Here is a 12,978-nt window from a genome sequence, read left to right on the forward strand (position 1 = left end):
CGTGCTGACACACCCAACTCCTATAAATTACACCCCCTGAGCCTTTCTGTGGTTTCCCTATGGCCTACTACAGTGAGCCTTCCAGGAAACTCACAGCATAGAGCCTACCTACTTCACTTATGTGGATTGTGGTCTGTGGTGTTTCATCCAAACATACATAAATACATGCTCCAATATACATTAGGACTTTTGGCGCCTTACTCCCTCCCATCTGTGCACACAGATCATGTTTTGTCTTTAGTAGACCGGGGACACATTGACTGTGCCTTACGCATCACAACTGCAGTGCACCACACGCTCCCTCTCAGAGTGAGAACAAAATGGCACCGTAGCAAGACGTCAACATAGAAGATTGTTGATCGCAAACACAAATGGAGCGGTTGCAAAGGGCATGGTTCGTAGAGGAGGTCACGCGAGGTCACCTTCAGTGGCGACCAATAGGAGAGTGTCTGCTCCCCTGGTGAGAGACTCCACTTGTTGAGCTCTGCTGCTGACAGGCAGAGGCCTGGGGTTCTGGAAGTGTCCTTGACTCCACTGGAACAGCACACAGCCGTCCTCAGTCTCCTTCCCCACACAGGCAGCCAGGTAGAGACGGGTCCCATGGGAGAGCAGAGACACACTGGGGACACCCTGAAGCTCCAGGCTCTGGTGGACAACAAAGGTACTCCCAGTCCGAACGAACACCTGGTGGAAACAGGAGGAGTTAGCTACTAGCTAGTCGAAAATCAACTCCAGGTGGTTGTGGACTCTATCCATTGGGCATTTTTGATTTGAATGAAAAATAGTGTGGTGGTGTGCATATGGGTATCATGATCTATGACACCTGTGTAGCACTGTACCGGTATGCCTCACAGGTAGGTTATGGCAAGTCATGTTCCTTTTAACCCCCAAACTCACCTGGCTGGAGGCAATCAAGTAGTCTCTTCCTTCAACGGAGAAGTGTTTGACATCAAGAGCTTCAACAGCCAACGTTTGTTCCTAGGGGGAAAAGGGTTGGATTTGAGTGAAAAGAATACAATACTCAACATAATGCCACTGCCATTGAGTGGCTGTTATAAAGAACGTATCATAGGAACATAAGGCCGGTGACAGTGTGGATCTTACTTCATCTTAATAACAGGTAGAAAACTAAATCATTAGGACCCCAAATGAATCGACAACCGTCAAGCCAAAGAAGTGAGGGGCTTCACCAGTGTAAGGTTGTGGTCCGGCTGCACTCTGAACAGGCTGAGGTTGACTGCGGGGGAGTCAGTCTGGCCTCCGTGTGTGATCGCTACATTGTACGAGCCGTTCACAGAGAAGCCCACACACACACTAGGGTCCTGGATCCTCATCGACTGAAAACACAAGAGATTCAGAGAGAGAGAGAGAGAGACATCATACATTTGCAATCATGAGTCATCATGACATTGAGTTATGCATGTGTGGATGCAACACAAAGTAAGGCCGTTACCTAAAAGCTATTATGGGTTGGTGGTTTATGTCTTCCTTCCCATGTTCACTCCTACACTTTCTTCCTTCTTTGCCTCCTATGTAGTTCAGCTACTGCACCGATGCAGTTTGACCTTTGATCTCTTGACTCTACACTTAGGCTAATGTTTAGATGAATTACATCTCCTCTACAAGTCCCTTTTCTGTGATTGGTTAACTGCCTGTAGAGGAGAAGTGATAGACAGCACCAACCTACTCTCTGTTCCACACGCTAGGACTGAAAGATATAACAAATCCCCCCATACCCTACTTCTGCCACCTAAATAATAAGATCCTTCTCATCTAAATGATGTGAAATTGTTAATTTTCTAATGCTAGTCCATATCCATGTATTTCACTGTCTATGACCGCAAAAAAATCCTGAACTTGAACTAGATTACCTGTATAGGTACCAACACCCCCTGCCACCTGTACAGAGTGGCATTGGTCTGGGTGGAGCCACCAGGGGAGGGCATGTCCAACCTCATGGCCAGAGGAGAGGCACCATCAGCCAGGGAACACCAGCCTGAGGTGGGGGTCTCTGGGAAGATCTGATACACTGCCATCACTGGAAGAGTCCCCTCTGAAAATAGACTAGTACAATCACTGTATATCATGGTAAACAAGTGGACACAGACTCGAAACAGAAATTGCCACTGGATTGTGTAGTGTGGATATAATGACATTAACTGTGTGTGCAGAAGCAGAGTTTCTAGCCCATCTTACCCATGGCAATGGCTGTGTCCGACTGGGTCTCCCACTCCACACTGACCGCTGCCTCTAGACCGTTACTGCGGGACACGGTCAAGAACACAGTCCTACCACCCTCTTCCCCCACCACAGAGCTGTCAGTCCTGCAGAGATAGAGGTACATGTGTGAGTGTGTGTGTGTGTGTGCATGCATGTGTTTGTGCTTGCATGCGTGCTTTTGTGTGCTTGCATGTGTGTGTGATCACATGCTCACCTATTGAGGGAGGGTGTGATGCGGAAGAGGCCCAGCGGGGCGGAGTTCTGAAGCACGGTGATGAGTGTGTGGAGTGTGTCTCCAAGCCGCGCTCCTCCCGTTGGATTGGACAGAGTTACCGTGAACGTCTCGTTCACCTCGGGCTCAGCGTCCAGAACCGCCCAGATCTCCAGAGTCTAGAACATCACATCACGCAGGAACATCAGAGAATGTCAACACATCAGAGAACGTCAAAATTAGAATATGAAGGGCTTTATAGGCTGAAACACATCTAGAAAAGATTCTTGCCCTTGCCTATATATCAATTCAATCTATTCTCAATCCTCCAAAATATCTTCAATCTATTCAATCAGTTCTCCTGTATATCTTCTAGACTGACTGAAGTCCATGGTCCCCTTCACCTTGAACCTGACTCCATCCTCCAGCTCCACAGTGCCCTGCCAGGGCATGAGGTCGTCCTGGGCCAGCGTTTTGTTGGCATCTGTGATGGTGAACTGGACGCTGACGGTACCGAAGGTGCCCTGGGGTGGGTCACGCACCACATACAGGGTGGCCACACTCTCCCCCAGCCCGGACACCGACGTGGGTTCCCTCAACAGGAAGTGCTGGCTGCTGTTGAAGGAAATGACACCATGGCCGTCGTCGCTGGCCAAGATGCTCACCATGGCTACGGAGACACGGGACAGGGGAGACACGGGACAGGGGAGACAGGGAGAGCAGTTTTCACCAGGGCACTTGGCGATTCTTGTGAAACCAATCAACAATGTCTGTGAAACCATAGGTACGTAGACTACACACGTAGACTACACACGTAGACTACACAAAAAATGGCCTTCAATAAAATACAATATAAAACATGTGTAGCGAACATGCATGATGCTACAGGCTTCCAGAACATCCTACCTGTGGTATTGTCTCCCAGCTCCAGCCCGGACGATGGATTAGCCAAAATCAGCTGGAACCTTTCAGCTCCCTCTGGGATGACGTCATCCACGATCTGAACCTCAACAAACTGATGCCTCTCCCCATCAGCGAAGTGGAGCGTCTGAAGAACAAACAAAACATGTGAACTCACAATGACAAGGAGCCTTTAGTCTCATTGGTGGGGCCCAGAGTTTTTCCCCCGGTCAGAACAAATGGTCAGAGAAAATTCCTGGCCCTACTCATTAAGAACTCTGATCGGCGGTTTAGTGGGTTAGGGGCACGGGCCTCACCGATGGAGTGGCGTTGTAGTCCAGGCCCAGCTGAGCTTCCAGGTTCTGAGCGTAGAAGACGAGCGAGACGTTTCCGTAGGTCCCTGCGCTCCTGTAGGCCACCAGGCTCAGCACGCCCACGGTCTCATTCACCTCGAAGCTACAAGGGAAAACACACAGACAAACATCAGATTTGTCTGCCACTAGAGAGGAGAGAGTAAGGATTTACTTGCTATGGCTATAATATGTGCCTTGTCTCACCCATCTACCTGAAGACGGGTGCAACTGTAAGTCACTCTGGAGATAAGGGTCTGCTAAATGACTAAGCCATGAAAGGGGAAAGAGTAACAGATCCTACTAAAGAGGTGAGAGCAGTGTAGGCTTTTCTCAGCCAAGCTGTCCGTGTGAGGAAAAATGCAGTAGAGTAGAGGGAGTGCTTCTGGGTATATCTGCACAACCACAGGTGCTCTTAGAAACAGAGGGCATCTCGTAAATGGAGAGAAAGGGGGGGAAAAAGGGAGAGGAAAATCACTGTGAACGAGAGGTTGAACACAGAGCCACTCACTTCGTGTTTGTCCATTCAATGACACCTCGAATTCCATCATTGGCGCCAATGCTGATTTCTGCCACCAAACCCTGGGTGTCTGAATAGAAAAGGCAACATTGCAATGGGGAATGGTAGCGCATGTTCTAAAGTCTTGTTCCAGTAATAATATCATAAAAAAGACTAGCATTAGCTTCAGCATGATCACTATGATCGCAAAACGGGGTTCAGAGCATCTACAGAGGATATGAAGCACTTGTTTGACACTACAATAGGAGCACAAGATGAGAAGACGTGGGCCATTCACTTTTCACATGCAGCCAGCTGATAGTTGGAGTATGTGTTGACTGATTTCTAATGTTCTTACTGTCTGTCTGTCTGTCTGTCTGTCTATATCTCGCTCTGGGCACAGACAGCACGAGGGCCATTTAAAGCTTTTGGTTTGGCATTCCCACTGCTCACCACAGTGTTTTTCAGCTCGACCCAAATCCCAACAGCCCCTCAATCATAGAGGCATCAATCAATCAGAAGAATCGTAGCCACTGAGTGCTGGCTGGCAGATGGGCCCTATGCCTCTCCAGTCTGTGTTGTATTCTGTCTACTCGTTGTTTCCTTAAGTTACCCAGTCATAAAATGGGCTATGGTTAGGATTACACAAGACGCAGTAGTGCCAATTACATTTTGGATATATTTGCAGATCAATGACAAAACTGTGCCCGTTGAACGTAATGTAATGTACAGTGAATGAATCGTATATTAGCCATTATGCCATACTACACAACGCAAAGCATTATACTGTAATAAACACTAAATATATGTTACCTTTCAGTGTAAAATATACAACTTCTACTCATCACACAGAATGGAATAGAAGAGAAATGAAAGGAGAGAGAGGAGAAAATAAGAGATCCAACACAGATTACACAGAATTGAACATGAAAGGGGAATTTACAGTACATAACAGGAAGTCAAGGGCAGAAGAAAAAAGGGGAGTGGTTGTAAACTCCATCCAAATGACATGGAGAACTAAAAGTGACCTATAGGATCGCCGTGGGAAAACCATGCACATTTAGAATGCTTTGTTTGTGATTAACCTAGTTGTCCATTTCGGGACAATGCTAAAAACAGCATACCTAGTTTAGGGGCAGGTGAGAGGGTGGTGATGAGTACTGCAGATGTAATGTTGACTAGGAAGAATTCCTGCAACTCGGGGACGTCATCCTGGGAAAGAAAATGTATATCATTTGTATAACATATAGTCTGCGACATTTACACTGTTTGAATTCTAGGAAAACTCACTAGGCATCCTACACTTAGCCTACCAGAGTATCACAGCCATTATGCCATATGAGAGAAATATGAGAGAAATATGACCGTGTTTGCTGTGGTGGCCAGAGTTGGAGACAATTCAAATTCAGTCAATATAGCAAGTAAACAAACTGGCATTCCAATTCCCCCTAAAAATGCATAGAGAAGCATCGAGGAAAACGGAGCATTGAGCAATTGGAATGTCAGCTTATTTGATGAATTGACTGAATTCAAAAGGCATTGAGCCCAGCCCTGGTGGTGGCCTTACGTCTAGTATCATGATGGGGATGGCCACCGAAGTCTGTCCATCCTGCAGGATCACTGAGCCCGACGCAGGGAGGAAGTCCTGTCCTGGTTCAGCCAGGCCGCCGCCCCCTTCCACCTGGGACAGGTTCTGGAGGGACCCTCGGACCGTCTCATAGCTGATATTCACCGCCCCTGAACACAGAACAACACATACTTGGCTGTTAACAAACACATTTTCTTTAACGTTAGATCCAGTTAACTAATAGCAGTCACCGGGTGACATCTGATTAATTAACATAGCGGCATTTGCGGCTAATCTTGTTTTGAGACAATAGATCAAAATGTACAGTACAGTCCCAACTTTTCTCATCCTTAAGGCCTGGAGTTTTCCCTGGTCTGATCACGCGATCGGGAAACACTCTGTCGCCGCTAGCTCGTCCCAAATCCCTATTCCAGACTGACCTGAGGCCACAAGCTCTCTGTTGATGAAGACGTTGAGGACGCCGTCGCGCTCCTCTGTGCTCAGGCTGAGGGAGGATGGGGCGATGCTCAGCATCCCGAACGGCTCGTCACTGGTATCCACGGTAACCACAGCCTCGCGCCCCTGGACGTCCAGCACTGCGTGACCCGTTACCAGAACACCTGGGGGACAGGGGGAACAGAACGCTGACGGATAATATCCATACAAACACGAGTCACACTCATTTCCTAGCCTTACAGGTTACGGGGTCGAACAGACTAAAAACTCTTTGCTATGGCAACCTCTATGCCTGATCCATGCTGCATAGAGTCATTGTAAACAAAAAACGTGCTTCTTAAATGACTAGCATGGTCAAGCTAAAAGTGAAATAAATAGAGATCCAAGTACATAGGAGAGATTGGAATGTGCGTGTTGTTACGTTGGTCAGCCGAGGCCAGGGAATGTGATTTACCGTAAGTGTGGATGTTGGACAGGACCACCCTATATTCTTCATTCTCCTCAGGGGTTGCGTCTTCAAGTAGCTGGAGGACTATGGTAGCGTTCAGTGTTCCCTGTGTGAGTGACAGGAGACGCTCGAACATCAAGCACCATATACAACAGAATGAACCGAATACTAGACACGGCATGTACACCATACCGAGGCGTTACCCCGGTCAGTTTGTTTACCTCGGTGAAGAATAGTAGTCCTGAGGTATGTGTAAAGGTCCTGGCAACGCGGGGGCCTTGGATGACCCAGTCCACGGTGGCGTTCCCCAGACCAGGAGCTGTCCTGGTCACCAGCAGGGACAGCATCTCCCCTACAACACGCACACACACACCTTAGTCACCTTTTAATGTAGTACATGTCAAGCTGTATTTGTAACTGGCACTGGATTATACAGTATGCCTTCCTGTCTACGGGAAAAGTTTAGGTTATTTCTCATTGCCAATTCCTTGTGCAAAATGTCGCCCATAGTTTGCTGTTTTAGATTAGTAGACCAGGATACAGGCTTTGATTATAGCCTTACGAAGGTCTTCCCTTAGCTACTGTAGGTGGCTCGGAAAGAATCAATCCATTAGGAAGTGGTGTAAGTATTCGCCACAGATAAGAGTGGAAGGGCTCTGTCGTGCATACCCAATGAGCCGTGCCTGGAACTTACTACGTGTGCCACCTGTTGCAACATGCTCCTCCCACTATCCCTTGCATTCCTTCATTAATTCATTGGATGTTTCCGAACGCGCGGAGGGCGAAGTGATGAGGTTAAGGAATGGTAGCTGTGTTGCCCTCTACAAAACAGTGCGTGCGTATGAATTTGTGATCACAAAGCCATGATATTCAAAAGAAGAGAATTGTCAGCTTACTACAGTTACATGCTGATGCATTATGACAGGGGTTACTATCAGGGGAGGCAGGGGTCATTATGTCATCAGTGGCTGCTTGGTAAACTGGCTCGGTGCAGAGCTAAATAATTCACACAGTGATTCAGTTGATGCTCGCTTCATTGAAGCGACGTACAGGGTCCCCTGTACTACACCCACCCTCTCTGGCCATAACAGAGCGTGAGACTGCGTGGAAGCCCACCACCCCCGCCACGTTGTCGTTGGCCAGGATGACGATGGTGACCGTGTCGGAGCTGGGCAGGATCCGGCTGCCTCCCGCCGTCTTCACCAAGCCAACCATCAGGGTCTCGCTGTCCTCTGGCTCCGAGTCATCCGTAATCACTATCTCAATGGTCTTCTTCAAATCGCCTTTGGATGGAGAGAACCAAATATACTGTATATCAAAATAATATTCATATCCAAAAAGCATTATGCAGTACTAGCTTTTAAACCTACCGTCGGCAAAGACAAGTGTTTCCCCCGTCCCGGTGAAGTCAGTGTTGGGTGTAGCCATTCCGCCCACGAACCTCCACTCCACTGTCACCTGTCCTAGGCTGCCCCCCCTCCTCTCTATGACCAGGGGTACTGAGACGCGTGGCTCCTCTCTCACCTCCAGATAGATCCCATCCTCTGTGGCGTTAGGGCTGAGGCTGTAGATGAGAAACACCCCAAAGGCATCCCCGTTCATGCCTATGGTGACCACTGCCTTGTCTGGTTGCCCTATGGAGGGCAGGTTCTTCTCAGCCACGGTTAAATTGACCAGCGCCACCTTCAGGATGCGGATGGAGAAGCTCTCGTCCATCTCTGGGAGTTTGTCCGTCAGAATGGGAACGGTCAGGTTGGCTACACCCGAGCCGTCTTCCAAGATGGCCGTCTGCGCTGTCATGGTGGTGTAGTCGCTACCCGCCATGGCCTGCGAGCTGAAGAGAATGGCGGCGGCGGTGGTGTTTTTGGCATAGGTGAGGGTCTGGGTGGACGCAGTGAGCTGGGCAGCCCCGCTGGTCACCCAGGTGCAGGAAGCCATGGGGGACGAGCCCCCAGAGGGTGACAGGGAGAAGGCCTGGCAGGCCTGCTCCCTCAGGCAGACTGCAGCACAGGCAGCCAGGGGGTCTTCCTGAGAGCTGACATTGACAGGCCTGCGGGGGGTGCCAGAGGGTACTCCTGACACCGGGGAGTTGTAGTACAACAGCAAGTCCTGGCCCTCAGTCTGGGCCATGCTAACTATGTCTATCTCTGAGGTGCTGTAGAGGACCTCCACTTGGCTAAAATGACCACCACTGATGTGATGAAGGAGAGGGAGAGAGAGAGAGTTAGTTAAGAATTATGTTTGAATAGCAGCAATATGTCGATTCAGTGCAAATTCCAAGGTAAGAAGATGCAATGATACTGCAAGAGGACAGAACTCAAACTAAAGGACAAACCTTCGACGGACAGTAATGTTGGCCATAAAAATTCCCTCGAGAGGTTCCTGCACACGATACACAGACTGGTCAAAGTAGACCGTCCCATACGGGTTGTCATTGGCTGGGACAGTAATATTGATTGTTTTGTCTTTTCCAAGGTTGCCTCCATTATTGGCACTAGTCAATTCCACCTTGATTATCTGAAAAGCACAGAACGTTTAGAGGAAAAATGACAGACTGTATACTATATTGGCCTCTATATTATATAGTAAATATAATTATACAAATCCTTTCTTTGTCAAAAAAATAAGAACAATGTTATGAAATGATGAAGAAGAAAAAAAGACTGCGTTTCTTACTTCCTCAATTTCCGGCACATCGTCTGCTAGGACCTCGACTTTCAACGTCTTAATGGTTTCCCCGGGCGCAAAGATGACCTCTCCTGACACAGGCCGGAGGTCCCCTACTGCTGCTCTGCCGTTGACCGTGGCCCGCCACTGGATAGCCACGGTCCCTATGGTCCCAGCATTACGCACTATGGGCAGTGTCACCTCAAAGGAGTTCGCCCCTGGCTCCTCTATGGTGACAGGAGCAGACTGAAATACTAGGGAACACAAACAGTACTTTTATGAGGTCTAATGTCATTCGTTGATAAAGGAATCATGCTGGAATCTTCAGTTTGCTGATGTCGTCAGTATCGTGCATATACTGTAATCTGATTTGAATGAGCAATTGTATATTTTAGCACTATATTTAAGACTAGTGTGTGTGTGTGTGTGTGTGTGTGTGTCAAGGTTTCCGTTTTCCCCGGTAGGCCGTCGTTGTAAATAAGAATTTGTTCTAACCTCTTGAGTGTAGGGGGCAGTATTTTGATATTTGGATGAAAAACGTACCCAAATGAAACTGCCTATTTCACAGGCCCAGAATCTAGAATATGCATATAATTGTCAGATTAGGATAGAAAACACTCTAAAGTTTCCAAAACTGTCAAAATATTGTCTGTGAGTATTCAGAACTGATATTGCAGGCGAAAACCTGAGGAAAATCAAACCAGGAAGTTGACTCTATTTTGAAAGCTACATGATCCATAGCCTGCCTTTGCTCCATTTAAAGGGATATCAACCATTCCTTTTCATATGGCTTCCCCATGGTGTGAACAGTCTTTAGACATAGTTTCAGGCTTTTATTTTGAAAAATGAGGGAGAACGATCACATTGCGTCATTGTATGGCTGGGTACCAGCAGCATTTTGTATGCGCAACAGCTTGGAGCAGCCATTTTCTCTCTCTCTCTTATTGAAGAAGCTACATTCCCGGTTGATATATTATCGATAATATATTGTAAAAACAACCTGAGGATTGATTATAAAAAAGGTTTAAATGTTTCTATGAACATTACGGATACTATTTGAAATTTTCGTCTGCGATGTCGTGACCGCTTGAGCCTGTGGATTTCTGAACATAACGTGCCAACCAAATGGAGGTATTTTGGATATAAAAATAATCTTTATGGAACAAAAGGAACATTTATTGTGTAACTGGGAGTCTCAAGAGTGCAAACATCCAAAGATCATCAAAGGTAATTAACTGACTTGACTAGTAAAATAAAGGTTCAATTAAAAAATAATATATATAAAAAATTCCTTAACAGAATAAAAAATGTGCCTTTAAACCTGACAGATTTTATTGAAAAGCAAAACATTGCCCATTGCGTCTTCGTCCCTGCTATAAATCCTAAATGAATATAATAAAAAAAACGGAAAAAACATTTAGGCTAGAAGAAAAAGTCGCCCACAGTAATAAAACACAATAATATTTGTATAATATATTTTCCGATCATCCTGTCCTATAGGGTATTTTTATGAACATTTTATTGAATAAATAACAAAACGTGTCTGTCTACGAACACGATAGTTTGCATCTAATTGACTTGCGTGTGTGGCGGACCTCGGCCTGCTCAAAGTGAGCCGCTGCTGTTGGGAAGTCAAAACTGTCCAAATCCTAAGAGCAGCTGGCGATGCGCATCAGCCTCAAATCTTCATCAAAGTTTTTCTCCAGAAAATTTGTCCGGAAAAAATTACCGGCTAATGTGAGTGCATTTCTGTGTGTGAGAGAGACGTGAGCTAACCGAAGGCCCCAAAGGGGTCATCAGAGGGCAGGATGGTTATGATGGTGCGAGTGAGCGCCCCCAGTCGAGCGCCCCCTGTGGTCACGTTGAGCAGCTCGATGCGGAAGGTCTCCTCCAGCTCAGGAATCACATCGTTGATGATGTAGATGGGAACAGGCTTACTGGTCTCCCCCTCCAGGAGAACCACGTCAGTGGATGCTACGCTGTAGTCGTCACCTGTATTGACACACACATTGTTAGAAACACACATTATTACACACACACACAGTTACACACATACGCACACATTATTACTGACATACGCACACATACACACTGTACATGCTTAGCAACAAAACAAAACACTATTGAGATAAAATGTAGACCAGATTTACCAACTCTGGCAGTCATGGGTACGGCCCTGAACTTCACGGACACGTCAGCAAAAATTCCCCCGGTGCGTGTCACATTGATGATGGGTCCGACATAGTACTCAGCTACACTGACCGCCGGGGCAGACAGCTGCAGGAACCCAAAGGCGTCATCACTCGCCTCCACTATCACCTGGGCCACGATCTCAGCCTTCGGACCGAGACGAGGAGACCGGGCAACTAGGAAAGATAGAAACATGGAAAAACGGATGGGTTGACAAAAATCTCATATTCCAGCTACGACTATAGGCCCCGAGATTCATAGTTGGGACGTGGAAATGTGGCAGTGACTTACTTCGTCTCTCCTGCTCTCCTTCTATGAGGTTGACACTGATCAACTCCACGAACACAGACTCGTCCCTCTCGGGGTCATCGTCATCCAGCACTCGAAGGGTTACGTTAGCCTCACTCTGATTGGCCGTGAACACCACCGACTCCAGGAGGGGGACGAAGTCGTTCCCCTCACTGGCCCTGCCCACACCCGGGGTCATAAAGGGGGCGGTGTCAGCCTCACTCAGGGTTCCGTATGTCACGCGTACCTTTCCCATCAGCCCCCTCTGCCTGTGGATGGTGAGGATGACCAGGGTGTGGCCTTCGGGCAGGCGCACTGGCCTGTTGCTGTCTGAGAACACAAACACTCCGTAGGGGTCATCACTCGCCAGCACTGTCACAATCGCCTCAGTCCTCACAGCCAGACGCCCATGGGAGACGTTGACCAGGGACACGCCGAAGCTCTTGTCCAGCTCCGGCACCTCGTCCTGGGCCACCTGGAGCTCAATCTCCCCCCTGGTCTGGCCCACGTGGAAGGTGATGTTCCCGGCCCTGCTGATGAGGTCTTCCTCAGAGCTGTCCTCAGCCTCCCAGAAAACAGTCACGTTGGATAGGGCACCAGATGACCGCACCACCTGATACGAATAAAGAGAGCGTTTACAACCTACTGTCAGGGAGAGAGAGAGAGAGAGAGAGAGAGAGAGAGAGAGACAGACAGACAGACAGACAGACAGACAGACAGACGCACGCACGCACACACAGGCATAGAAACAGACACACACACACACAGCCCATATACACATATACACAGGCACACAGACACACACACAATGACCTGCAGGAGCACAGTGCTGTGTCCCTCCTCAGGCTCGGTGCCGTTGACAGACAGTGAGTCCTGGCTCAACTGGAACACCCCGTGTGCGTCGTCAGAGGCAGCGATGGTCACGGTGATGTAGGAGGCAACTCCCAGGCTGGCTAGATAGAAAAAACATCACACAACTGTAAAGGCTGCCCTTTCTTTCATAGTTACAATTTATTAAAATTAGTCATCAAAAGTTTTTCCTGGTGTGCAATTTAAAACAAAATTCCACTTGAATTCCATTGATCCACTTGAAATAATAGCACTGAACACTGCAGTGCATTGTGGGTTTTTTAATAAGGTGGAGGGTGGACCCCGACAGAGAAACAATGAGCCTGGGGGTCT

The 12,978-nt window shown here is 47.8% G+C and overlaps 1 protein-coding gene across 2 annotated transcripts in view; it reads right to left on the bottom strand.

The window, feature by feature from the left end:
• Window positions 1-12,978, bottom strand: part of adgrv1 (adhesion G protein-coupled receptor V1) — a 212,527-nt gene that overhangs the window by 133,847 nt on the left and 65,702 nt on the right. The window contains exons 27-49 of one of the 2 annotated variants that reach the window (XM_036935476.2): window positions 12,610-12,749; window positions 11,800-12,409; window positions 11,469-11,684; window positions 11,095-11,310; window positions 9,328-9,572; window positions 8,987-9,168; window positions 8,022-8,842; window positions 7,725-7,934; window positions 6,873-7,003; window positions 6,658-6,757; window positions 6,188-6,367; window positions 5,748-5,917; window positions 5,305-5,392; window positions 4,193-4,271; window positions 3,649-3,787; window positions 3,338-3,479; window positions 2,836-3,101; window positions 2,435-2,610; window positions 2,197-2,324; window positions 1,872-2,053; window positions 1,191-1,337; window positions 898-978; window positions 423-684 (exon numbers count right to left, since the gene is read on the bottom strand). In XM_036935476.2, coding sequence (XP_036791371.2) covers window positions 423-684; window positions 898-978; window positions 1,191-1,337; window positions 1,872-2,053; window positions 2,197-2,324; window positions 2,435-2,610; window positions 2,836-3,101; window positions 3,338-3,479; window positions 3,649-3,787; window positions 4,193-4,271; window positions 5,305-5,392; window positions 5,748-5,917; window positions 6,188-6,367; window positions 6,658-6,757; window positions 6,873-7,003; window positions 7,725-7,934; window positions 8,022-8,842; window positions 8,987-9,168; window positions 9,328-9,572; window positions 11,095-11,310; window positions 11,469-11,684; window positions 11,800-12,409; window positions 12,610-12,749 — 4,911 coding nt within the window. Of the gene's footprint in view, window positions 1-422; window positions 685-897; window positions 979-1,190; window positions 1,338-1,871; window positions 2,054-2,196; window positions 2,325-2,434; window positions 2,611-2,835; window positions 3,102-3,337; window positions 3,480-3,648; window positions 3,788-4,192; window positions 4,272-4,993; window positions 5,110-5,304; window positions 5,393-5,747; window positions 5,918-6,187; window positions 6,368-6,657; window positions 6,758-6,872; window positions 7,004-7,724; window positions 7,935-8,021; window positions 8,843-8,986; window positions 9,169-9,327; window positions 9,573-11,094; window positions 11,311-11,468; window positions 11,685-11,799; window positions 12,410-12,609; window positions 12,750-12,978 lie in introns of those variants that run through there. The other variant, XM_090190170.1, reaches the window with a different exon arrangement.

The sequence above is a fragment of the Oncorhynchus mykiss genome, chromosome 11, assembly GCF_057628025.1.
Source record: "Oncorhynchus mykiss isolate SJ-2025 chromosome 11, ASM5762802v1, whole genome shotgun sequence".
Taxonomy (NCBI): domain Eukaryota; kingdom Metazoa; phylum Chordata; class Actinopteri; order Salmoniformes; family Salmonidae; genus Oncorhynchus; species Oncorhynchus mykiss.